This window comes from Oenanthe melanoleuca, chromosome 9, assembly GCF_029582105.1.
Source record: "Oenanthe melanoleuca isolate GR-GAL-2019-014 chromosome 9, OMel1.0, whole genome shotgun sequence".
NCBI lineage: Eukaryota > Metazoa > Chordata > Aves > Passeriformes > Muscicapidae > Oenanthe > Oenanthe melanoleuca.
In genome coordinates, this window is record NC_079343.1 from 4,407,171 (window position 1) to 4,433,310 (window position 26,140).

At 52.1% G+C, this 26,140-nt stretch overlaps 2 protein-coding genes across 4 annotated transcripts in view; one reads left to right on the plus strand and one right to left on the minus strand.

The window, feature by feature from the left end:
• The window catches only part of TF (transferrin), a 22,862-nt gene extending 15,250 nt beyond the window's left edge, over nucleotides 1–7,612 (plus strand). Inside the window, exons 20-24 of the mRNA XM_056499092.1 lie at nucleotides 483–560; nucleotides 1,673–1,755; nucleotides 2,183–2,319; nucleotides 3,073–3,127; nucleotides 3,778–7,612. Of these exons, the coding sequence (XP_056355067.1) occupies nucleotides 483–560; nucleotides 1,673–1,755; nucleotides 2,183–2,319; nucleotides 3,073–3,127; nucleotides 3,778–3,994 (570 nt within the window). The 3' untranslated portion in view covers nucleotides 3,995–7,612. The remainder of the gene's footprint in view (nucleotides 1–482; nucleotides 561–1,672; nucleotides 1,756–2,182; nucleotides 2,320–3,072; nucleotides 3,128–3,777) is intronic.
• The window catches only part of SLCO2A1 (solute carrier organic anion transporter family member 2A1), a 26,284-nt gene continuing 7,668 nt past the window's right edge, over nucleotides 7,525–26,140 (minus strand). For all 3 annotated transcript variants that reach the window (XM_056499332.1, XM_056499331.1, XM_056499330.1), the window contains 13 exons: nucleotides 19,122–19,259; nucleotides 16,478–16,640; nucleotides 15,479–15,694; nucleotides 14,399–14,497; nucleotides 12,846–12,973; nucleotides 11,782–11,863; nucleotides 10,803–10,967; nucleotides 10,395–10,584; nucleotides 9,251–9,410; nucleotides 8,776–8,939; nucleotides 8,586–8,650; nucleotides 8,380–8,500; nucleotides 7,525–8,305 (listed from right to left, as the gene is read on the minus strand). In XM_056499332.1, coding sequence (XP_056355307.1) covers nucleotides 8,185–8,305; nucleotides 8,380–8,500; nucleotides 8,586–8,650; nucleotides 8,776–8,939; nucleotides 9,251–9,410; nucleotides 10,395–10,584; nucleotides 10,803–10,967; nucleotides 11,782–11,863; nucleotides 12,846–12,973; nucleotides 14,399–14,497; nucleotides 15,479–15,694; nucleotides 16,478–16,640; nucleotides 19,122–19,259 — 1,812 coding nt within the window. In that variant the 3' untranslated portion in view covers nucleotides 7,525–8,184. The remainder of the gene's footprint in view (nucleotides 8,306–8,379; nucleotides 8,501–8,585; nucleotides 8,651–8,775; nucleotides 8,940–9,250; nucleotides 9,411–10,394; nucleotides 10,585–10,802; nucleotides 10,968–11,781; nucleotides 11,864–12,845; nucleotides 12,974–14,398; nucleotides 14,498–15,478; nucleotides 15,695–16,477; nucleotides 16,641–19,121; nucleotides 19,260–26,140) is intronic.

A 26,140-nucleotide genomic window follows, 5' to 3' on the forward strand; every position in this document is an offset into this window, starting at 1 on the left:
AGTGGATAGGCACAGGGATTGGCACAGCCCCAAGGCTGCCAGAGCTCCAGGAGCATTTGGATAATACTTCCAGAGATGCACAGGGTGGGATTGTTGGGGTGTCTCTGCAGGGACAGGGGTTGGGCTGATGATCCTGGTGGGTCCCTTCCAACCCTGGGTGTTTTGCTATTGTAAGTCTGAAAATTAAAGGGGCACAGCCATGCTTACCGTGGTGCCAGCTGGAAAACTCTGAAGGATTTGTAGGCACACTCTCTTCCTTGTTGTTTAGTGGAGATTCACAAGATAAACATATACTTATTTTTTTTAATGACCATTTTTTAATTAACTGGGGAAGGTGACCCCAGCAGTCATTTCCTGCAGAAAACTGGGATCAGATCCCTGATGCCATCACCCTGTCAGAGCATTTCAGTTTCTGGGGGGATGGAACATGATGCAGGTGCTGCTTTGGGGCTGTTTGTGCTGAAGCTGTGCTGTCCCCCCAGCTGCTGTCGGGGCGGTACCGTGACACCCAGACCTCCATCACCGACAGCTCTGCCGTGTACAGGGTCAGCCAGGACAAGGTGAGTGCACACCCTGCTCTGCCTGCTGCCTTGCCCTGCTCCCTCTGCTAAACCTCTGCATTTTTTGTGCTGCTCAGCCTCAGTGTGGTCCCAGTGTAGGATAGGGATTTTTCAGGCAGTGCACGCTGGGAAAGCCAGGAAATACTGGGATGTATTAAATGCTGCTGGGCTCCACAGGTTCCTTTTTCTTTGCTTGTAAAATAGGGAAACCTTCCTGACTGAAAACCACACCTGTGGGTTGGAGCAGGAGAGAGATTTGGGGGCATTCACTGTTCTGTTGCATTGATTTATTTTCTCAGCAGTAATTGCTGTTTCTCCCATGAAAACCTGAAATTAAAAGCTTTATCAGGTTTAAGCAGAGGCTTCAGCTGCACTTTACATGGTGTCAGAAAGGATTTTGTTGTTTTTAGGTCCTGGGCTGTCACACACCTGGTTATTTTCAGTTTTTGGCAGTTCTTTCATTCTGGAAATCTCTTGTGCTGGATGCACACGTGGCAGGGAGAGCAAAATGCTGGCAGCACCTTAACTGCTGGTGAACTCTGAAGGTGTTTTTGTGGCTTCACCTTCTCAGTCATTACCAGCAACAGTAATAATAAGGTTACAAACTTGGTAAAAGTACATGCACAGTTTTAAATTTTTTTTTTCCATTTTTGTGTCTCTTTAATTGCGCAGACAAGTATTTGGAGGGGGTGAGGCAGTGGAATGCTGCAAGGCAGATTGCTGATTTTTTGATCCCTTTTTTTTTTTAAATCATAGCCAATAAAATCCAGGAGCAGTGGGCAGGAAGGGAATCCTGCAGCCTTATCTTGAGAGCAGTGATGTGGCCCTGCTTGGCTGTTTGTCCTCTCCTACGTCTGCCTTTGGCTGTTTCCTTTCCTGGGAAGGGAAACCTTTGCAGCTTTCAGTTAAAAAAGGCATTTTTGTGTTATTCCCAGCAAAGTTTGGTGTATTTGGGAGACTTGGTGTGTATGTGAATAGGTGAGGCTGTAGGTTTATATTCTGTGTCAGGGGCACAAGGCCTTCAGGGCACAAATCCAGGCTGGTTTTCCCCAGTCTGTGGTCACAGGAGCCCCAGATCAGGTGTTGTTAATTCCTTCTTGCCTGTGTTCCAGAGCACTAATGTGACCTTGATCGACCTTCCAGGCCACGAGAGTCTGAGGCTGCAGTTCTTGGAGAGGTTCAAGGCTGCAGCCAGGTAATGTGGAGGGGATCAGCAGGGGAGGATGATCCTTTGGAAAGGGATAAACCAAGTGGTGGTGCTGGGAATGCTGTGAGCTGGGCTGTGCCCCAAGAGACAGAGCTCTGCTGTGGGGTGCTGCTGGTTAATTTTTGCTTTGCCTTCAAAGAATATCCTGAATGGGAAGGGATCCACAAGGATCATTGAGTCCAGCTCCTGACTCTGCTCAGAATAATCCCAAAAATCACACCACGCATTTCCTACTTACCTGTGCTTGTAGTGCAGTAGAGAGGGCAGGAATTCCTGCTGGAGTCCTGGGGTGTATTTCAGCCTGCGCTTGGGCTGGGTGACACCAGGTGTGGAAATCTCAGCCCAAGGTAAGGGCTGCAGGGTGAGGTGACTGCAGAACTTCACCCCCAGCCCGTGTCCTTCCCTCTTGCCCCAGAGCCATGGTGTTTGTGGTGGACAGCGTGGCCTTCCAGCGGGAGGTGAAGGACGTGGCCGAGTTCCTGTACCAGGTGCTGGTGGACAGCACCGTGCTGCGGAACGCGCCCGCGCTGCTCATCGCCTGCAACAAGCAAGGTACTGCCCTGGCCCTGCCCAGGCCTGCCTGCTCAGCCTGCCAGTGGGCATCTCAGCAAGAGGAAGGCTGGCATTTAGGTTTAAACTTTGACTGCTCAGCTGGAGTGTCTGGAGGACTGCTTGAGAGAGCTGCAGCTCTTTGGGTGGGTGTAAGTGTGGCTTTTGGGTTCTGCTTGTTTTGTGCAGGGCTGTTCCTCAGCCTTCAGGCAGCAGGAAATAGGATCAGCTGGAGCATAATGAACTATCCCTACACACTCAGCAGCTTCAAAGTAAAATGAGTTGTTCAGCTGCCAGGCTTCCATGTTTTTTCTGGAGTAGCCTGAATCCAGCTACTGAAAAAGACTCAATTTTCAGATCCCTGCAAGTTCTACATTGGGTCTTTCTGTAACAGTTGGGTTTTGTAATTATTTCCTGCACTAACTCAGGAGCTGCCTGAGGCCTTCATGGCTCTGTGTGCCATGGGTGGAGAGCACAGGACAGGAGGGAGTGGTGGTGCATCAAACCCATCCTCTGAGCTATCTTCCTGCCCAGCAAGAAGAAATTAATTCCCTGCATTATATCAGACTGTTGGGTTGTTCCCATTGATGCCTGTGATCCCAGAGCTCCAGCATCCCTCATCCTGCTGCAGGCACAGCTGTCCTTGTCCTGATAACTCCAGTGACTGCACAGTATGAACTGCCCTTGCTTTAGGGAGAGGACCCATGTTCTGAATTCTGACAACCAAAGAACTGATTTCTTTATTTTTTTCTTCAGATGTCACAATGGCAAAATCAGCAAAACTCATCCAGCAGCAGCTGGAGAAAGAGCTGTAAGTATGGAATGGGATCTCAGTCCCTCTGAGCTTTTCCTGTCCTTTTTTTCTTAGCTCAGTGAGATCCCTTGAGCTGTGTGTGAATTCCTGTGGAACTGGGAACAGTCTGTTCAGTCTGTGGGTTGGTGTTGGTGGGTTTACAGTTGTGCTCCATGGTCTTAGAGGGCTTTTCCAAGCTGAATGGTTCCCTGGATCTATAATGCCTTTGGCCAGCAGACGGCAGCAGGGGTGTTTGTGCTGTGCCTCTTCCAGGCTGAACACCCAACTTCTGGTTTGTAGCAGAGGAGTTAGTGGCCTAATATTCACATTTTCCAGGAAAATAAGGACAAGCATTTGCCAACTGCCTGTTGGAATTCTAGGTAGTTACTGTGCCCTGTTAGGCACTGTTATTCCAGTCTTTACCATGGGCAAAGTGGGATAAGGACATCATCATCATCACCTGTCTTCTGCTGTCCTTTATTACAAAACTAAACCTGTTAGAACACCTCTCCATGAGTGCCCTGCTACTCCCTTAAACCTCTGCACTTGTGCCCTTGGTGTAGCTGGCTTGCTGCTGGCAGAGCTGCATCCCAGACATGCCAGAGCCATGGTGCAGGTGATGTTTTGCTGCTGCTCAGTTCCTGACCCTTTCCCTTCTCTCCCTGCAGCAATACCCTGCGGGTGACACGCTCTGCAGCCCCCACCAGCCTGGATGGCTCAGGCACAGGGGGCCCTGCCCAGCTGGGGAAGAAGGGCAAGGACTTTGACTTCTCCCAGCTGCCCATGAAGGTGGAATTTGTGGAGTGCAGTGCTCGAGGCAGCAAGGGAGAGGAGGGAGAGGCTGACTTGGAGGGCCTGGAGAAGTGGCTGGTGAAGGTGGCCTGAACAGAGATGAACAGGGATGGGGGGCTGAAGGGAAAAGAATGATCTGAAGCACTCAAATCTCATCTTGATGTAAAAAGAAGGAACTTCAGCTGGAAGTCAGCATTTGGTGTCTTCCTCTGCTGCTCGTGGGCTTGGGAGCGACGTGACAACTGCTGGTGTGGTTCCCTCTGAGTGTCCCTTCATGCTGACATGCTTTATCCTCTCCCCTCTTCCCTTGCCCTCCTCTGGGCTTTTCTTTTTCCTTAATCTTCAGGCTTTTCATTTGGTAGTTGCCAAGCAAATTAGGAAGGAATGCACTGGCAGGTGAGTTTTTAGAGACTGGAGTGTGCCTGTTGTTTCCTGCCATGGTTTAGACCCCTGTTGCCTCTCAGAGCCACTGATCACCTTATGCAACCACTGCACAAGCTCCCTAAGCTGGGCAGGCATTGAGAGAGTATGAAAGTTGGTTTCCTCTTTGTTCCAAACTGGTGCAGCCCCATTTCTGTGGGGCTGGAGGAGTGTGAAATGCCCAAACCAGACTGCCTGCCCTGCTTTACTCCTAGCTCTGTGCCCATGTCTGGTGATTTCCTCTCTTGATCAACTCCTGGGAGTTTTTCTTCAGCTGTGGGCTGTGTCCTGACAGCTTCACTCTGCTTCTCCTTCCAGGCTCTCCTCACACAGCCAGGAACAACCACTCCAAGAGTGGCAGAGCTGCAGGGGGTCATGGCATGAAACTGAGATGGGCACAATCTCAGATCCATACCTGCCTCTGGCACCTGTTGTGCCAGGCATTTGCTGTGCAGTCTCCTGCTCCAGTGGCTGCAGGAAGGTCTTGCTTTGTGCATAATTAATTAGTCAGCACTTGTGGCAGAGTGAGAGGGAAAGTCAAGGAGCTGCCAGCACGTGGGTGTGCTTCCTCCTCCTGACAGAAATACTCGAGGAAGAGGGAAAAGAAATGGGAGATTTTCCCAGTTTGTGTCTCACTGCACACTGCAGAGTCCTAGTGCAGTGACATTTTCCCTTTGTTTGTGGCTTCCCCTGTTGTTTTAGGGTTGAGGGGGTGGCTGGCTCCTGGCAGACCCTTTTTATAGTTTATAGCCCCCTCTCCCCTGTGGTTTGATGCCTCCTTCATCACTTGGCTCACCTGTTTTGTTCTGGGGCTTTTCCTGCAGCATTGCCAAGTGCTGGGAAGAGCAGGACCAGCCTTCAGCAAAGCCCTGTGCCCATAATGAAGCTGGTCCTTGCATTTCCAGCCTCAGGAACATCCTTGCTGGAGGTGGGGAGGGTTGTATTTACCAAACATGTTACATTCTTCTGCTTCCTGCAGGCACAGTCCTGTTGAAACATGTTTGTCATGCTTTGAACTCCTTTAGCTGGAGGTCTTGGGCTGCCTGCTTTGAGTCCATAATGCTGGAGTGATTTTGGGCAAAAATTGCTGTTTTTTTGATAATTGTTCTCGGAAAGATACAGAGGCCAAACACCAGCCTTAGTTTAAGGGGGAAGGTACCATGAGGCCATGGTGGGTTTTAAGTTATTCTTTTTAAAGGTATTCCTTAAGTAAATTCTTTTTTTGCTTAAATGTTTGTTCTCAAGTCTTGCTTCAGTCTGTGTGTTTGCCTTGGCCCTTCCCAGCAGTGTCAGATCCACATGGATGGGGCTCTGTTCCTGCTCAGCAGTGTTGGGGATCAACCTTCCTGCTCTGTGGCCAGGTCTGTGTTGTCAAAAAACATTGTTTTTTGAACACAGAGGGCTTTGGGGGTTGGTGGTTTTTTTTGTTTGTTTTCTATTTACTCCTTGATTAATTGAGAAATTGATAATCACATAGGAAAAATTGCTCATAAATCATAATGGAAAGGCAGTTTGGTGATTTGCACTGGAGAGCTCCAGCCAGCTGTGGTGGCAGAGCAGCACTGCTGTGCCTGGAGGTGGCTGTGGCACCCAGTGGCTTTCCTGGATGGAGATGAGATGCCTCAGCTTTCCCAGGCTGGAGAGTGGCTGCACAGCCAAGCTCTGCTCAGAGCTGCTCGTGCTGGAGCACAGAGCAGAACTCCAGGAGTTTATGGGCCTCACTCCATGACTTTTTAAATATTTAAATACTCAGGGCTGCTTTTCCCCAGTGGCTCAGGGAAAAGAGCAGAACTGGCAGCTCTGAGTGTTGTTTTCTTGTTTTTCTTTATTCCCCAGTCAGCTCTGTGCTTTGTTCTTTGCTCTTCTGACCTTGTTCCCAGCCATGGCTGGGAGTGCTGCTGCTGAGGCTGCAGCTTGGCAGGGCTGTGCTGGGATGGCTTTGGCTGGACAGTGGGATGTGATAAACTCAAGCCCTTCTTGCTCCAGCTGCCTGACCCTGAGTCAGGAACCTGCTGTGGTCACTGTGCTAAGCTTTGTGTTTTTTCCTATGGGTTGTACTCTGATTTGTTCCCTTGGAAAAGACCTTCCCTGTGCACAGAGCCTTGGCACCTTGAGGGCCAGGAGCTTTGTTGGCCCTGTTTGGGTCACCTCATGGCACTTTGTGACCAGCCCCTCCTGGAGCTTTTCTTGCTGGGAGAAAGTGGAGACACTTAGAGAAGGTCATGTGGGTGTTCAGAGAAAATCTGCCATGTGGAGGTGGAACAGGAATAGGGATAACATGGAGAGAGCTCTTTTTTTGTGAAGACTTTGGTGATCCAGAGAAATCCAGGGCAGGTCCCCTCCTGTCCTTTCCTCTGACTCCCTCCATGAACACAAGGTGGCCAAGAGCACAGGGAAAAGCCATGGTGCATGAATACATTCAGCCCATAAAAGCCCTGAAAGAAAGCTCCAAACCCACTGTACCCTGCCCAGAGCCTGCTGCATTGAAAAAAATTACAGGATTTTAAAGTAGCTTAATGGTTGACATAAGTAGCTGGATGTGTTAGGCCATGGGTTGAACTTGATGTGAACCCTGTGTCAGCAGAGATGGATCAGAAGGAAACCTGGAGCTTGACAGTCTGATCAATTAATAATTGTAAAAATCATTACTGATAGAATAGGCAAAGCTGCAGTTAAAATATTATTTTAAAATGCTGGAGCAGATTGTGGTCTGTGTACTGTAAAAACCTAATCACAGTGAGGACTAACAGAACCCACCAAAACCCACCTGAGGGGTGTGAAACAACCAAAACCAGCAACACAGTGAAGGGTGAGAAGGACCCCAGACCCTCAGGACTGTGGTGTGAGGGAGGAGGAATGAAAATTTTTAATTGCCAGACATTGCTTTGTTCGTGGTCCCTCTTCTAAGCCACCAACTCAAGCAAGCAAATACCAGAATTGATCTGGGCCAATAGACCTATCAGGGATGAGAACCTCAGGTCAAACCCTTCTGCCCCTGCCCATCAGGGAGATGCAGGCAGGGCTGGGCCCTGAGCTCTGTGCAGCCCCTACCAGCCCTCCCTCATCACTGATGGAACTGCAGGAGAAGAATGTCCCCCTCTGCCATTTCTTCCCCTCTCCCAGCTGGAATGTGCCAGACTGTGTCCTTCAGCCTCCCCAGCTCTTGTCTTGCCTGTGGGGGGGAGACCCAAGAAAGCACCACAGTTGGAAAAGTGACCTTTATTTAAAAAATAAAAAGAGCAACAAACCCCAGATGTTCTGCAATAAACCCCTTGTGCTGACTTGTCCCAACACGTGTGCTGTGTCCCTGCTCTCCTCTCTTGGGGCTGTGGGGACACCAGGGCTGGCAGCCACCTCCCCTGCTCCTGTCCCAGCCAGGAATGTCACAGCAGAGCGGGACCATGGCACACAGCAGGCACTTCTCTGCCTCCTGCTCCAGCTGGCTGGGGGCTGCTCCTCCCCAGGGTGCTGGAGACCCTGGGAGATCCCATTCCCAGGAGGAGCCAGTCCCAGGAGCTGCCTTTCCCAGGATGTGCCATTCCTAGGTGATCCCATTCCCAGGAGCTGCCTTTCCCAGGTGATCCCATTCCCAGGAGCTGCCATTCCCAGCATGTGCCTTTCCCAGGTGATCCCATTCCCAGGTGATCCCATTCCCAGGTGATCCCATTCCCAGGAGGAGCCATTCCCAGGAGGAGCCTTTCCCAGGAGGAGCCATTCCCAGGATGGGGCTGGCTCAGAGCATCCCTCACCAGGAGCACCTGGGCTGCAGGAGAGGCGCTGGGAGTCGCTCCGGTGGGGAGTGAAACAAACCCAAACAAGACAAAGTGTGGCAGTGGGTGATGGGGTGAGAGTCAGTCCTGGGGCTACACCAGCCCTGCTGCCTTCTCCTGCACGTTGTACTCCTTGCTCCTCTTCACCTTCCAGCTGATGAGGGCGAGCAGCACGGTGCCCACCACCTTGTAGCCCACCTGCAGCCCCAGGTACCTGGCAGGAGAAGAGCAGGGACGTGTCACAGCTGGAGCTGGGCTCCCTCCCCTGCCCTGGCCGGGCTCAGGTACCTGTTTCGGAGGAAGTCGTTGTTGTAGTAGGCGCAGAAGCGGCGCTGGGAGCACTGCTGCTGCCAGTGGATGCAGGAGGAGTCAATGAGGGCTCCAAACATGGCTGGGGCTGGCAGCCAGGCTGGAGGGAAGAGACGATGGAGTCAGGTGCTGATCCCAGCAGGTTCAGTGCCTCCCACGGCTCCCACTCAGAGATGAACACTCACCCAGCAGTCTCATCAGTAAGAACTGCACTCCGATGGCAAAGGACTTCTCATCCTGGTTCACCACCCTGCAGGGGAGAATCCACGGGAGATCAGAGCTGCTGGATGTGGCCAAGACTTGGGCTGGTTTATGACATGCCATTGATCCCAACACAAGAACCATCCTATCAACTCAGGACACACCCTCACTCACCGTAGCACCATCATGTAGAGGGGGTTGTGGGACAGGCAGGCGACCAGGGCAGCAAAGGAGATGAGGAATATGGCAGGAAGGAGCATATGGGAGCAGCTGACTGGACAAGAGCCCGCGGAGGCAGAGAACAGCTCATTCCCATTCAGGGAACAGTTGTGGTAGATCTGTTGGAACAAAACAGATGTCAGACTCCCAGCACCAGGAGCAGGTTTCTGTGATCCATTGTCCCACATCCCTGTGCAGGACACCAGTAAGAGTGTTAAGGCACAGCCATGGCATCCTGTAATGGGATTTGCCACCACTCCTGTTCCTCCAAGCAGGTTCCCAGGGCATTATAGCAATTCTCCATGGCACCTTCCAGGGCTCAGCACATTGTGTGGAAAAGGTTCCACCCTCCTTATTGCATTTTTGGGGATCCTGCAGCATCACTCCACTATTCCCAGCAAGGCTGCTTTGCTAGCCTTGCTTTACTCACCACTTCTCTGGGATTGGAGGGGTTGGTGGTGCTGTTGGTGCAGCCAGCAAAGCAGGGTGAGATGTATTCCGTGGTGTTTTTCCGGCACACAGGGTTGAAGATCTGCTTAGAGCATTGGCACCCAACCCTTGCCTTAACCTGCTGCTGGGAATTGGGTGTACTGCCAGAAAAGAGGGGGGAAAATTGGTAAAAAAATTAAGAAGTAAGACAGAAGCAATTAAAAAAAAAAAAAAAAATCCCTTTTACTAGTTGAGCAGTTTTCCAGATCCTGTTTGGGCTGGGACACTGCCAGCAGCTGCCTGGCCTTCTGCCAGCCCCTGATCCCTGCAGGTACCTCTGGAAGTGTGCAGTCAATGTCACAGGAATTATGTTATGTCTACAAACAAGTGCTCACACGCTTCTTTTCTCCTTTTTCTTGTTTTTCTGGAGCCGAAAATTAATTGGCCATAAGCCTGGAGAAATGGATCTGGGCTCCATCCAGAGCTGCACAAACAGATGTGTGAACAGCCACAGCTGGAAGCACCACACGGACACAAACTGAAAGTGGGCATGTTCCCAGACGAGCCTGGTGACTGGAAGTGAAGAGGACAACCCCAAATCTGCCCTGTCCTCCCTCACTGCCCCTAGGAGTGCATCTGCTGGGGTCACAGCCTGAATCCTGCAGGAATATGGCACAGGGGAGCTGCCCTTGGCCAGGCTGGGATGGGGCTGCTCCACCTCCTGCGGGAAGATGGCATCAGAAATCCTTTCCTTGCTGGCAGTGAGCTGGGAAATGAGCTCAATGCACTTGACATCAAGCCTTGGTTGTGTATAAATGTCATTTTTATCTCAAGGAGTCATGGTAAGGACCAAAAATATTCACTGAGGTGAGGAGAAAGATGATGTCCAGCTGGAACACTGGGTGCGTGTGAAGTGATGTGAACACGATATCACTAATTTTCCCCTAAAAATTCAGAGTGAAAAATTACACCCTGCTTGTTTGGCCCAGAAAATCATGGATAAACACCTTCCTGAGCTCTCTGGGCTGTGCCACACCCAGATCTCCCCCATGCAGCGGGGATCAAGGAGCAGCATGGTGATACACCAGCGTGTATCCCTCCCCACAGATAAGAGCTGGAGGAACAAGGAGCTGCACCTGCCTTACCTGGGGTGGAAGATGCCCTCGATGTGGCCTGTGGAGCAGCCCATGAAGAAGATGGGCAGGCAGATGAGGATGGAGAAGACGAGCACCACGACGGCGAAGCGCGGGATGGCGCGCAGCGAGAAGGAGAAGCGCTTCATGATGATCCCCCCCAGCAGCATCCCGAGCGCTGCTGCCGGCAGGTTCACAGCTCCTGCAGGGAGTGGGGCCATCAGGGGGGTCCTGCCTGCCCACAGCCCCTCCCTGGGCCTCACAGGAGCTGGGAGAACCAGCTGTTGTCACAAGTCAGGAAAGTCACCTGGGCGAACCCCAAAAATGAGCTTTCAGTGACTTCCTCTCCAGGATTTAAAAAGCTTGGGGAATGTGTTGGCTCCCTGCTGGTGGGTGTTTTTTGCCTCCATCCATGCTCACCTATGAGGAAGTTGGCCTGGGAGGGGGAGGCACCATACTGCTTCTCCAGGAATTTGTTGAGGAAGGTGGCCAGACCCGCAATGACGGACGAGAAGCTGCACTGAGCCAGCACCAGGAGGATGAAGAGGGGGTTGAGCAGCAGCCTGAGGAAGATCTTTGGGAATCCTACAGGGAAGCCACAGGAAAGATGTCTTTTAGGTGTGTGATCCTGGGAAGAAACCCCCACCCTTAGCCTGTTCCCAGTAAGGATGTCTGTGGGATGATGATGATGATGTGGGGACGTCTATGGGCATGGGAAAGCAGGAGGGGAGACACCCTGAAGTGTCCCAGCAGCTGGCAGGACCATGGATGTGTTTTCCTGGTGGGACATTGTGTCCTCTGGCTCTGTCAACAGAGGAGCAGCTCTGTTTATTTGGTCTCTTCTGAGTTTTCTAATTAGCAGAGAGCAGCGGAGAGCCAGCATCCATTAGAGCCCAAAGAGGGGAGAAGAGGGAACTGGCAGCTCCAGGATATGACTGCAGTAGAGGAAGAGGCAAGGAGGGAGGGGCTTGATCTGGGAAGAAATCCTCCTGGAGCTAAAAGAATCATTAATTAATCTGGTCCCTCTGCAGGACATCCCTCTCCAGCCTGTTTTGGCTCCACATAAACAGTGTCAGCTGCAGTGGGGTGACCTCGTCGAGGAGCTTCTGACGCCAGCAGCCCTGTGCCCACTCCTGGGGCTGGGGTTAAACCTCCCAGGGACCCTTCTCCAGCACACTCCTACCACTTGAAGGTCCTTAGTGCAAAATCTGGAAACAATTCAGGCCCCACAGAAGAAGTCTGTAGGCAGAGGGAGGTTGTGCCCACCCTCCTGTGGTGCTGGGCTCCCAGGAACTCCCAACAGTCCCCCTTGGTGTAAATCTCAGGTGTGGTGGTCCCCACCCACCCAGCCCAGCCCAGCATCCCCATCCACCCTCTGCTGGACCCTCCAGGAGTTTACTTTTTATGAACTCCAGCAGGGAGGTCTCCTCAGCAGCCCCTGTCTCCATCTTCCTGAGCATCCCAGCCTCCGTGTTCCGCTCCTGGGAGGGAGAGAGGAGCAGCACTGGTGAGAGGGGCTGCCACTGGCCTGGCACAGCAAGGCTCAGGAGGGGCAGGGTCTGTCACAGCAGCTTTTGACTCCCCCAGCCAAACCTGACCATTAGAGCAAAGCCCCATCCTGTATGCCCTGAGCACTTCTCCAGGCTGGGAGAGCTGGGAGTGTTCACCTGGAGAGGAGGAGGCTCTGGAGAGCCCCTTCCAGGGCCTGAAGGAGCTCCAAGAGAGCTGGAGAGGGGCTTTGGACAAGGGCCTGGAATGCCAGGACAGTGGGGAGTGGCTTCCCACTGCCATTTTTGGGTACAAATCCTTGAGGTGGCAAGGCCCTGGCACAGGGTGCCCAGAGAAGCTGTGGCTGCCACATCCCTGGAATTTCCAAGGCCAGGTTGGACAGGGCTTGGAGCAACCTGGGATAGTGGGAGGTGTCCCTGCCATGGCAGGAAACGGAACAGAATGAGCTTTAAGGTCCTTCCAACCCAAACCATCCTGAGATTCTGTGATTAAAGGGGTGAATTATCTCAAACATCACTGCAGCCCCTGAGCAGAGCAGCAAGACAACAGCTTGTTGTTGGGAGGATTTAAAAACCTGGAAATCTTTCCTCCCCCGAACCCTGAAAAAACACTTCTCTTTTAATTCTGCAAAAAAGTCTGAAAATGAAAGTTAGAGATGGTTCAGTAGCCATAACTGTGAAATATTTTGTGTTTGATTTTACCTTTAAAGAATCAGTGAGTAAGCAATTTCAAAACAGAACTAAAGTATTTTTATAACAAAACCAGTGGGGTTTGGTTTGAAAACACCAAAATGATACATGTTAATTATTTTCCATCTTTTAAATTTTGTTTTAATTGGAAAGAGTTGCAGGACTGCCTTCCTCCCTCCCACCCCTCTCCTCTGGGGACAGGTATTCCCTCCCTGAGCACATCCCTGGCTCCAGGGCATTCCAGGCTCTGGAGATGAGTTCTCACCTCTCCTTTCAGCATGTACCGAGGGAAGAAGAAGTAAGGGATGGAGGTGAGCACCAGGCAGCCCGAGGAGATGAGCAGCCCCAGCCACCAGGCTCCGATCCAGCGCTGGTCACCGGGCGTCAGGTCCACTGCCAGCAAGACACAAGGACAGCTCTAAGAGCTCCAAGGTGAAAGGGACAAATCTCCTGTCACCCATGGGCTGGTGCAGCATGAAGAGTCCCAGGGGGCACAGCCCAAGGGTCTCTCCACTGGCAAATGGATGGAGGTGGGAGCTCCCCCAGTGCTGGCAGCAAGACTGGCCCTGGTTGTGTTTGATCTGTGTTTTCCCTGGCCAGGGCCCTGTAGTGCTGCACTGAGCCTCCCAGGGGGCTGCAGGGTGGATTTGGTCAGCATGGGAGCACTCTGGAGGCACAGGTTCAACTCTGAGCCCCGAGTCAACCAGTGAGGCAGAGATGAGTGAGGTCTGACTCCATGCTCTGCCTGGAGAACACATGGGTTGGACCATGCTGCCTGCCAAGACAGGGACTGGGAAAGGGCACTGCTTTCCTGGCACAAGCTGCTCTCCATTGTTCCTTGGTCCCTCTCTTGCAGGGACAGAGGGAAGGCCCTGTGCTGGCAGAAGCTCCTGGTTTCCGAGTGGGCCCAGCCCCGGGCGCCGTGTCCGGAAGAAGGAGGAGAAGGTGAGAGCCGCTCTGTCTGCAGCACACACATCCTTTGGCTGGGCCAGGGATGCTCACGGGACACTTGGCAGATTGCTGCCTTGGCCTGGGCTCTCCATGGCTGGGAAGGAACCAGCAGCCAGCTCCTTGGGAGCTCCATGCCAGCCCACACCCCACTGGGACAATCACCCCACTTCCCCAGACAGCAGCACTCCACTCTGCAGCTGGGACGTCATCATGGAGCGACAGGCAGAGGCTGGGGAGTGGGCCAAGTGCTTTTTTGGTGTTTCCTGCCCACGTTCATTTATTATTCTTATCAGGACAAAAATGTCAGGCAGGCTCTGATCTCTCTAAGGAAACACAGGAAAAGCCATGTTAGTGATGGAGCTGGGGAGAATTCTTTAGTGATTAAGTTACCAGAAATAATAAGCACATGAAAGGGATAAAGCAAATTATCCCTGTGGGGGCATCAGCTCAGCCTCTCTCTCTGCAGGTGCTGGTGGTGGGTGCTGGGGAGGAGGATGAGTAGAGACTCAAGTTCTCTGTATCCACAGGGTTGCTTGCTCTGTGGATGTCTTCCTCAGATTTCCCTGTTCCTCTCCACCACCATGCTGGGGTTGTGGGATATCTCCTCAGTGTGATGGGCAGACCCCAGCCATGACCTCCAGTGCAGCACCAGGAGCTGGGCACTGGAATGTCCCTACCCCAGGGCTCTGCTCCAGTGGTGGTGTCAGGACTGCCTCTATCTGTCCTTACGGGGTCAGGATATGCTGGGGGTGCTTTTCCAGGGCAGCAGGTTTTATGGCCCACAGGACTGGTGGTTTCTATCACCTTTCATCTCAGAGTGACTTTCTGTGGCACCTTCAGGACCGCTGGTACCCGAGCAAGACTCACCAGTGTCAACCCTGCCGATATCCACGAAGAGCCGCAGCACCACGGAGCCCAGCAGGTACCCAAAGGCAGGGCCAAACACAGCAATGGCAAAGAGGATGGCTGGAAAGGGAGCAGAGAGCCCCTGTCAGCAGGGAATGGCAGCTTCCATGCAGATATGGATTCTGTCTTCCCAGGAGATGCAGGGATGGGGCACAACACACAGAGGGGAGAAACCACCCTTCAGTGCCCCAACACTGTTTATCTGACAGCAGCAGGAGGGGGAAGGCAGCTGCCTGTGGAAAAGGTCCCTCTGCTCTGCTGCCATCAGGGCTTTGCTGGCACAATACAAGTTCTCAGCTCCACCATGAATATCCATGATACTCATGAACCCCAGGGAGCAGCAGGGCAGTGACATCCTGGGCTCACACAGGTGATCGAGACCTTCATTTCCTCTAGGATGCCAGGGAAACAAACACACCCTAATCCCCAGTCCAGTGAAAAACATTTGGTACAAATGTGAAAGATTCTGAGGGCAAAAGGGCCACCAGACCACCCTGGGTGCAGCTGAACCCTCCCATTCTGAAATAGATAACTCAGAAGGTCAGAACATTTTCTTGTGACTTGTTTGCAATGACAGGATCCAAGTTTCCTCCTTGAGAGAAACTCTGCACAGCCTTCTCAGGATGTTTAAAAGGAAACACTGAGCTTGAGCTGCATCAGACATAAAATGAAATGGGACTTGGGGAGGTGGAATTTCTGCTGTATTGAGCCATTCACCCTGACAGACATTCCCACAGCCCTAAAGGGAGCACCTGTGTTATAAACAACACACCAGTCCCACTTTCCTTCCTCTTCAGAACCTTTCAGGTTCCTTTAGTCCTCTTTCCTTCATATTCCTTGCAGATTTGGGAATTCTAAGGGATCAGTGGGACAATCCATTGGGAGAGTGATCCCTTACTGCAGAGGGAAGACAAGAATGCTGGAGCTTGAAGAACTTGGTCTAGTGGAAGGTGTCCCTGGATGAGTTTTTAGGTCCCTTCCAACCCAAACCATCCTGGGATTCTGTGAAACAAAACAATGTAGAGCAATGGTGCCACTTACCAACATAGAGTGGGGAGTTGTTGGCATCTGCAAAGTCGTCCACGTAGGATATCCCAAAGGGCTGGATGGGCACAGTGCCAATCCCAGCCAGCAGCTGGGCAATCACCATCATGGCCCACATGCTGCTGGCCTCCTTCTGGGGGTCCCTGGTGGTGTTTGGGCACACAAACCTGCTCTCTGCATAGCACAGCTCAACCTGCCCCTGGCTTTTGTTACCTGGAACGGAGAGAAGCGAGCATTTCAACACTGGGTATATCCCCTGCCTCCTACCACACTAAATCCCCAAAGAGCAGGAATCTCCCAAACCTGCTGAGTAGGCACAGAGTGCTGGATTTTGGATGGATTGCTCATTTTATTCAGCAGTTCACCTTGCCCTTCCTTTGGAGTATTACACTGAGGTCAGGGTAGCAAACAACCAGGCTGTGAATGGTTAAAGAGCTCATGCCATTGAATGAAGGTTTAATGAGGGCAGACCTAACCCATGGCTGGTTTTTGCTGCTCCAAGCCCTCTCCAGCCTGTCCTTGGACACTTCCAGGGATCCAGGGGCAGCAACAGCTTCTCTGGGCAACCTGTGCCAGGGCCTCAGCACCCTCACAAAGAATTTCACCCTAATATTTAATCTAAACCTACTCTCTTTCAGAGAAACAGTGGCTGCCCCATCCCTGGAAGTGTTCAAGGACAAACCTGGAGCAACATGAGCTAGTGGAAGGTGTCCCTGCCCATGGCAGGGAGGGGAACTGGATGGTCTTCAAGGTTCCTTCAAAATCAAACCATGATTCTGTAACAACAGCTGGAATAATGTGCAGGAGAGACAGAAGAAATCCCACATGTAACTTTTGCATTCAGAGGGGGTTCCAAAGCTACAACAACATCAGGTTTAAGCAGCAACTGCCCATCTTAGGGCTGTGCCTTCAACCACTGTTCAAACCACATGTGCCCTGGAAACACTCCCTTTTCTTGGGCCTCTGTGTGCGTGGGGCAGGGCTGGTGGCACTCACCGGTGCTGAGGGCAGTGTACTCGTAGGGGCCCGACAGGAAGTGGGGCAGGGTCACCAGGAAAGCCCCCAGGGCCAGCAGCAGCCCCCCGGCCCCGATGACGCGCGGGCGGTGCACGCGGCTGCCGAAGTAGCTGACGAAGATGATGAGCACCACGTTGCCGATCTGCAGAAGGCACAGAGAAGCAGGAGGGATGTGAGAAGATGTCACAGAGGGCATCCAGACCCTATGGCTGTGTCTGGGTGGGTGGGCAGGTCTCTCATGGTGTTTCATCCCCTCTCCCTGTGTTCACAGCACTCTCACCTCCAGCCAGAGCGTCACTCCTCAGCCTCCCCTGGGCATCCCTTGTTGGCAGGATCTGTTGGGTTGATGTGGCCAGAAATGTGTATTCTGTCACTATCTGCTGAAGCTGGGTGGGGCAGTGATTCCTTATCTCCGTGGCACATATTATCTGCTAATGGGCCATCTTTAAACCAGCTGGGGCAATCATCTTTATCTTTCCCACAGCCCATCCTCCCTCCAGGAGATATCTCCTGTTAATGGCCATTGAGTCCCACTGTATGACTGATAAAATTACATCACCCCACTGGGAGATGCTCCAGCCAGGGGGAGGAGCCAAACATTTCCTACCCAGATAAAAACTGAGATTTGGAACACCAAAGCAGCCTTTTCCCATTGAATTCCAGAGGAAAACTGGATCTTTCCACATCCTCACTGGACCTTCAGAGGAAAACTGCACCTTCTACAGGAGCACTGCTCCAGCTGAACCACATCTGCCACTGCAGGAGGATGCAGCCACCATTGAATGGGACTGTGCCAACACCCTGACTGACTGACAGGTGTCAGCTTGGATTCTGACTCTGTCAGTGTTTTGGGATTGTTCTTTGTAATACTGTATTTCTATTTTAATTTTCCTAGTAAAGAATTGTTATTCCTGTTCCCATATCTTTGCCTGAGAGCCCCTTAATTTCAAAATTATAATAATTTGGGGGAAGGGGTTTACAGTCTCCATTTCAAAGAGAAACTTCTGCCATTATTGGCAGACACCTGTCCTTCAAACCAGGACACAGGAACACCACAGTCTCCCTGGGATCTGGGGCTTTCCAGCACCCACACCTGTCCCCCATCCCACAGGCATCACAGAATCATTTAGGTTGGAAAACCCCTCCAAAACCATCAAGTCCAGCTGCTCCCCCAGCCACCAAAGCCACCACTGCCCCATGTCCCCAGTGCCACATCCACACATCTGTTAAATCCCTCCAGGGATGGGGACCCCACCATGGCCCTAGGCAGCTGTGCCAGGGCTGAAAAACCCTTCCAGTGGAGAAATTTTCTCTCATACACAAACTAAACCTCCTCTGGCACAACTTGAGGCCAATTCCTCTTGTCCTGCCCCTTGTTCCCTGGGAGAAGAGATGGACTGATGTGGCATAAACTGACAACTCCTCCAAAACCAGCAAGGAATGGAACATATTGCCTCCATCCCTGTGACTCAAACAATGAGCCCTGCTACAATGTCCAGCTCACTGCAAATATTTATGACCCTGGACATTTGCAGACAGCATCAGCTAGAAAGCCATGAAACCACACAGCTCACTCAGGCAAGTGGGTGAACACCAAAAAATTCCCATTACATGGGCTCTGAGAGCTCCAGGCAAGCTAAACATCCTTTAAAGTTTGGCATGCTGAAGCTGTCCCTGCTCATTGCAGGAGGCTGGGCAAGATGGCCTTTAAAGGTCCCTTCCAACCCAAACCATCCTGTGATTCTATGTATGGCAAAGAGAACTTTGTATTTATGTTTGTGTGGGCTCCCTTGTTTGTCTCTTTGTGGGTTTTGTTCTTGGAATTGCTGTAGGCACCAACGTAATAAGATTGTTGCCCTAGACAGGCAGGGCACCTCACACAGTCACAGACAGCAGGAAGTCTCACTGAGGCATCTTTTTAATCCCAGAATGTTCATGCTGATTGAGGAAAGACTTGGGCATCCACCTCCCCAAGGACCCAGGGAGACTCCCAGTGTCCAGCTTTTTGATGGAGCATCTCATGTGCTCACATTTCCTGGCCTTTGCCAGGCCTTGAAGAGCTGCTAGGAAGGACAGAATTCCTGAAAATGTGAATGAGAAAACTTATTCCAAGGGATTTCTTGATAAGAGAGTGTTTGTGAGAAAATCCTCAGCCAGCTCAGCAATGTGCCTTACACTGCCTGAGGGCAGCTTGGATGGGATGTTGGGGAGGAATTCCTCCCTGTGAGGGTGGGGAGGCCCTGGCACAGTTACCAGAGAAGCTGTGGCTGCCCCTGGATCCCTGGAAGTGTCCAAGGCCAGGTTTGGAGCCACCTTGGCTAGTGGAAGGTGTCCCTGCCCGTGGCAGGTGGTGGAATGAGATGGGATGAACTTTAAGGTCCCTTCCAACCCAAACCATTCTGGAATTCCATCCAGTGGAATCCTGCTCTTGCCCAAGGGCCATCACCACTGGAGCCTCCGTTCCCTGGATGTGGCAGAGCAGAACGAGGTGTGATGAGGTCCCAGAGCACAGCACAGCTGCTCCTCCCAGCACACAGAGGCTGAGGAAGCCCTGGCTGTGAACAGCCCTGAGAAGTTGGGAAGGTGTCCCCAGGCCACCCTTTGGGTGTTTCTGTCCCCTTACCTCGTGCAAGCTGGAGATGAACCCTGAGGAGAGGCTGGAGAGCCCAAAGCGCTTCTCGATGGTGGTGAGGCTGCTCTTGAAGTTGGCACTGTAGAGGAGCTGGGAGAGCTGGAGGAGCCCATGGCACAGCACAAACACCTGTGGGCAAACAGAGAGTGAGGATCCAGTGAGGATCCAGCTGGAATCACTGACTCATTAAGGTTGGAAAGACCTCCAAGGTCACCAGGTCCAACCTTTGAGCGAGTACCTCCATGCCCACCAAACCATATTGAGAAGAGCCACATCTGTTTGAAACTTCCAGGGAAGGTTTGAGAAACTTCCCACCACCTCCCTGGGCAGCCTGTTCCAATGATGAACCACTCTTTCAGTGAAGAACTTCCCCTGATAAACGATGTGAGCCTCTCCATGCTCCCTTTGTGCCCTGCTGGCAGCCACATCCTGCAGGACTCTATTCCAGCTGGTTTTGACAGTGGCTGCACCTCTGGCATGGAGCATCCTGGGATTCACTCAGCTGGAAAGTCAGTTAACCAAACCTGCTCCAAGGGGTGTTGCTAGAAAAAGTCAAAAAAGAGTGTTAAAAGCCCCAGAGGGAGAGGATGAAATATGCACAGCGTGGTCTCACTGCTGGAAGACTCCAAGAGAATATTCCAAAGCCAGCATCTTCCCCTGAGCTGGGCAGTGAGCTGAGCAGGAGCCAAGCTGAGTGGAGGCAGAGGAGGGAATACAGAGAGTTTGGGGAGAAATCTGCTGGAAAGAGCCCGGGTGGGCTGCAAGAGGAGAGTGCTCTCAGCCAGGGATGCAAGAGGCAGCTCACAAGTGCCTTTTGATCTATATTTAGTCAGAACAGCTTTCCTTTATTTTTCTTGGAATGGAATGCACCTACCCAGTGCCAAAAGCATTTTAAAATCAATTAAAGGGAAAAATCAAGACAATCAAACAACAACAACAACACAAAAAACCAGATAGGGGAAAGTATTTTAATTTAGATTCACAGGAAATCAAATATTTGCTGAATACCGGAAGAGTGTCCCTCAATGATAATGTCAGGAAGTGAGGGATGATGGATGGGGGATCAAAGGTACTGCAGGCTGATAAATTCCTCATGTCCTTGGCCAGGACAGCAGCAATATGAGTATTTATTTGGAAGAGTGGTAGCAGCCATTAGCCCTGACCCACTAAATGATAAAAAAAAAAAATCAAAAAATACCAAGATTGTCCACCCAGCTCGGAGGATGCAAATTCCATAAGCAGGTGGAGCTGTGTTTTGGGAGCAGAGGGTGATGCAGGGCCAGGCCCAGTAATTGTAGCAAATTTGGGTAAAAGATGGGTAAGAAGACTTTTCCTGTCAGGGAAGAGAGATCCAGCCAAAAGACCTGGCTGGGAATCTAAAAGCATAAGGGATGGGAGAGATGCTGACAGACAGCAGAGGAGAAGAGGATGGAGATGAAGGAGAAAATGAAGTTCTGGTAGTGTGAGGGCAGGCTTGGAAAAACCTGGAGCCACGGTGAGGATGAAGGAGAAAGGCAAACACCCAAAAAATGAGGAAAAAGGGGATCACAGGCACAGGCTACCATCACAGAGTCCCCAGGCACCTCTAGGAGGGGTGAGATCAGACAGGCTGGCAGCAGGCTGGCATTGCCACTGCAATCACCAGGAGAGGACAAAGTCCCCAGCTGGGACTTTGCCCCGACAAAAAGCTGCAGAACAGGAATTTGGGGTGTAACGTGGGAAATCCTCCCAGACAGGGCCAAAGTGGAAGTGAAATATCTGCCAGTAAACTCTTGAAGCTGAATGACCTCTCTCCTCTCCCACTATCAGCTCCCACACTCGAAATCCCATCCCAGGACAAAATCCTGTGGGTGGAAGCTGCACCCACCACCTTCCCCAGGCATGACCTGCAATCACTGTGGGGTGATCTGGAGCAGACTCCTGTGAGGATGGGAGCTGGAGAGGGGATCTCGTTGCCAGAGAACATCAGTTTTTGTTCCTGTGGCTCTGGCCAGACCCTGCTGAAGCCACTGGAGCCACTGCAGAGCAGCTGGACACGGAGCTGTCCCGGAGCCAGGCGTCAGCAGCAGAGGAAAAGCTGTTTACCAACAGGGAGGGAAGAGGGTGGATCACCAGGGCTGAATTCAGCAGCAAATGTCAGCCCAGTCCCAGGGCAGATGGAGTGCTGGGGACAGAGAGGATGCTGGCATGGAGAGAAGGGGAGGAGGAGAGGCAGCCTGGCTCCCTGGAATGATGGAGAGGAGAGAGGAGAGGGACAAGCTGTAGGTAGAGAGGGCAGGGAGGAAAAGGCAGCACTGCCAGGAGATGGCCCGAGATGTGTTTATACCTTGGTGATATCCTGGGATGGCCAGAATCCCTGGATCCAGAGATGCCTGGGAACAGGCTGGGGCTGCCTGCCAGGAGGCAAGGGGTGGGAGAGCAGCAGCAAAGGGAGAGGAAAACCCTGGGGTGTGACTGCTTCCCCCTGCCATGGGTCCTTGTAGCCCAGCTCTGGTCTGCAGGGGAACAGGAAAGGCAGAGAGCCGGACGGATGCTCCAGGGATTGATCCCACCCTGAGACCACACAGATGGGCAGAGCCCAGAGACTGGGAGGGGAAGGGCAGGGGTGATTTATTCTCCTTGTGAAGAACCTGCTACCCAAAAGAGCCAGAGAAAAGGAAAACAGCTTTGCTCCAGGACAAGAGCATACTCTGAGTGTCTGCAGGAGAGATGAGACCTGATTCAAGACTTCTCCTGCATTCAGCAGACTCAGTTTTAATGAAAATAACAACATCCCAAACCTTGAAAGCTCTGAGTGCAAAAAACTGGGAGAGGGCCTTACTTAGAGGACTCCCCAAAAGGAGTCCATGCACCCCCTGGGGCTGGTGGAAATGAGGGACACCACTGTCCTGTGTCCCCTCACGGGTCTCTCCCATCCCTGCCTCTCTCCCCACGTGTTCCCATCCCCATGCTGACCACCCACAACCCGCTGGTGCCTGGAAACCAGCCCTGCACCAGATGTGCTGTGCTGCCCCAGGAGGGGAGGGAGCTGCCCTGATCCATCTTCCCCGGTGACAGAAGGGGCTCTCAGGGCTCTCCAGGAGAGCCAAGCTCGCTCACTCCCGAGCAGGGAGGTTTGGCTGAGGCAGAGGGCGAGGGAGGGTGAGGAGCTGGGGGCACTCCCAAGTGCTGACCCTCCCACGGGAGCCTGGTGTGTTTTTGGAGCTGCAGACAGGCAGGGAGCAGCAAGGCCAAAGGCATGCACCCACATGGACCCCCCAAAATGCCCTGGTAATCATCCCTGTGCTTCTGTCAGAGCAATCCTGGCTGTTTACACAAGGCACTTGACTCCTTTCCAAAAGGAGCTGCATTTAGGAGGGAAGCAAACTCCTGGGGGACAGAGGCTGCTGCCCCCACCCAGCTGGTGGGGACCAGCACCTCCCAGGGCAGTGCTTTTTCCAAAGGAAGAGAAACCCACCCCGTGGCAGGGAAGGGGGAGGACTGGTCCTTCCATGCTCTGGACAACAGGAGCTGGCAAGGATTCAGCCAACCCCAGCCTAAACTCCTGTCTGAGATGTGTCCAACAAATACTCAGGTTTTGTTTCATAGGAGTGAACCATCTCTATGGTTCTCCAGGAGTCAGGATAAACTCTTCCAGGCAGGAGCCTAACACAGGTTTGGTAGGATCCTGCCACATGTGGCATGGCCATTGCTCCACCTGGAGGAGTGAGTTAAGGGTTAATCCCTTGCTCTGCTTCCACAGCTCATGCCCACAGCCATCCCTCACCTCATTTTTCAGTGTCTTCCCCTTGGCAGCCCCAGCTGGAGATAAAGAGGGTGGAAATGCTGACGGCACTTGTGCTAATCTCCGTGCCCAGCACTTTTCCCACGGCCCTGGGGAGGGAAGAGCCAGGGCTTTGTTCACCAGATGGACACAAGAACTGCCTGGAGAGCTGGACACCCTCACAGAACTGCTCCAGGTGACTGATGACACCAAGGACGTGGCCAAGAGCAAAATTAGTCTGGCTGGATGGAGCAAACCTTTGGAAAGGAGTAAGGATGCTCCATTAGTTCTTTCCCTATGCAGGGTACAACTGGAGCTGAGTTCAAAGCACAATTGTTTGACCTGAATGGAAAGTCAGAAGACTTTCCTTCTAAAATCAGGGAACATTCCTCCCAAAGCAGCAGACTCCAAGCTGCCCACCTCTGGAGACTCCCTCCACTTTAATCTCCTGAGCAAGAGGAAAAAAAAAAAAAGGAAAGAGAGGGAAGAACTGTAGGAATTGATAAGAATATCCCCAAAATGTTAATAAGGAGAAGACAGTGTTTATTTTAGAGGGCACTGTAGGAATTGATAAGAATATCCCCAAAATTTTAATAGGGAGAAGGCAGAGTGTTTATTTTAGAGTTTGCAAATGATCAGCTCTTACTCCACTGGGAGATCCTCCTGCAGTAGGATAGCTCAGGTCACTCAGTCCAAAAGAAATGTCTCAGCTGGACATGGAAAGTGTAGGGATATGTGGGGAAGTACATGCCTCCTTGGCATCACTTTCCTGTGGGCAGCTGCCTGGATTTGTGGATCATAAAGCACCATGAAAGATGAAAAAAGGCACCAAATACCCTGCACAGAGCCCATCCTTCAGCACAGAGCCCTGGGCCTGGTCTGATGGCAGAAGCTGGCTTCTAAGTGGGACTTCCACTGCAAATAACAACATAAAAATTAACCTGGTGAGGGATTGCCTGGAGCATGCTGGAATGACAACTGTCTGCTGCCAAGCCACGCACGTTTCACACCCCACAGCTGTCACGTGCAAAGACAATGTTTGCTCTTTTTGCAACACAAGACACAAGATTTCCTGGCACTGCATCCTGATAGCTTTGCAAGGCCCATGTGAGCCCAGCTTTGCCCAGAATGGAGGATTTTGGCTGTGGAGGATTGCTGAGACAGACCCTCAGTGTGGGATGCTCCCAAAAAACGGGATGCTGAGCATCCCGCAGCCTTCAGCTTTCCTTCATTCTTTCCCAAAGGTCTCTTTCCACTCTGGGCCATCAGGATGTGAGTTTCAGGGTTCCCTGAGGGCAGGTGCAGGCTGGCTGGGCTTTGCCTGACCCAGAAGTGTGTGCAAACAGCCCGTGCCTCGTGCTCCCTATCAGCGTCACTCCTCTCCCCTCCTGCTCCCCATAATCTTATCTGGGCTGACCACTCCTTGCTTGTGTTTGGGCACCCAACCACCTCGCCCCTCATAAAATTACCTTCTCCCAGGTCTCCTAGACCTTGATCCCACTGAACTTTCCAACCCATCTTTCTCCTTACCCCGCTGCTGGTGGTGCTGGTGAGCACCAGGTGGTCCTTCCCTTCTGGAGCCTGATCCCACCAAAAGCAGATGTGACCACAGTGCTGGACCATCCAAAGCCAACCTGTCTGGTGCCAGCACCATCACCACAAATGCTGGAAGATCCTGGTCACTGCAGGTTCTTCTCCTCATGTCACTAAGGACCCTCTTTGTGTCTGTTGGGGGTTGTTTTTTTGTCTCATCCAACCCCTGCTGCCTGCCTGCACAGTGCCAGGGCTGCAATATTGCTTTGGTTTTCTTGCTTAAATCAATGGCTCTAACCAGCCATGGCTTTCTCCTTTCTGGGTTTCCCTCTCCAAACCTACAGCCACGCTGCTTCCAGATCTGTGACTTGATGAATCTCCTGCTCTGGGTAAACACAGCAATTCATAATCTTTTCCAACAGGATGTGAGAGCACAACTGGTACATCTCCAGGCTTCTGGAATACACTCCTCAGCAAATTCCTTTAGTCCCTTGGAAGGAAGGGACAAAGAACTTGCCCTGCTGCTGTTGGGCCCTCAGCCCCCAAGGCCAGGCTCCATTTCCTCTGCAGGAGACATCCATCCTCCCATCCATCCAGGGAGGTGGGAGCTCCCTGAGTGCTCCCAACACCTTCTGCCCAGGATGCTTCCAAGCCTTGCCACACCCTGAGAGTCCAGAATCTCCTCCTGACCTTGTTGTCCCCTCTCCTACCCTCTCCCATCCCCTCCCTCTCCCTGCCCCAGCACAACACCCAATTTAAACCTCCCCTAAGGCTTTTAAATCTCTCTCTGGATCTGACATAAGTGAGAATAATTCTCTGTTGTCCTCCTGTTTCTTTTTCCATGCCAGGCAGTCTGCAGGCATGGAAAATAAAGCCTCTCCTTGCCTGCACTCACATCACTTTCACACTGCTCCTCTGTGCTCTCCAGCTTCCAGCTGAAACCAGTCCAGCTCCTCTAAATCAAAAGATATTTATAAAGCTCTCCTCCTTGTCATCTTTCTGGGGATCCCAAAATCAATTAAAATAGTTCAAAACCACGAATGAGACAGTGAAGGAGAAGAAGCCAAAATATCTGAGGCTCTGTAAACAGAGAATTCCTGTGAAATAATCCTTTTCCAGTGGTTGTCTGGGAGAAGTAAATGGACTTAGAATCATAGCATCATTAAGGCTGGAAAAGACCTCCAAGATCATCAAGCCAAGCATGAGCTTAAATCACATTTTTGGGGCTCTGGACTGGGGGACTCTGAGGGGGTCCCTGGCCATGTGTGGGTATCAAAAGGACCAAGCACCTTCTCCACCTTTTAAACCTGTTTAATCCTTCAGGCTGTGAGGTTCTTGGTGTCCCCAGTGCCACCAAGTGCTGGCATCCACCTGGAGGTTGGGTTCATCCTGCGTTTGCTGAGCAGCCCAGCTGCAGATCCCCCCAAGCCCCAGTGCCAGCCAGCTCAACCCTGGCAGCTCTGGTGGATGCCCAAGCTGGGATTCTCTGCTCAGCACAGAAATCACAGAATCCCAGAATGTTTTGGGTGGGAAGGGATCTTAAAGCCCATCCAGTTCCACCCCCTGCCATGGGTAACCTTCCACTGTCCCAGGCTGCTCCAAGCCCTGTCCAACCTGGCCTTGGACACTTCCAGGGATGGGGCAGCCACAGCTTCTCTGGAAAACCTGTGCCAGGGCCTCAGCACCATCACAGGGAAGAATTTCTACCCAATAT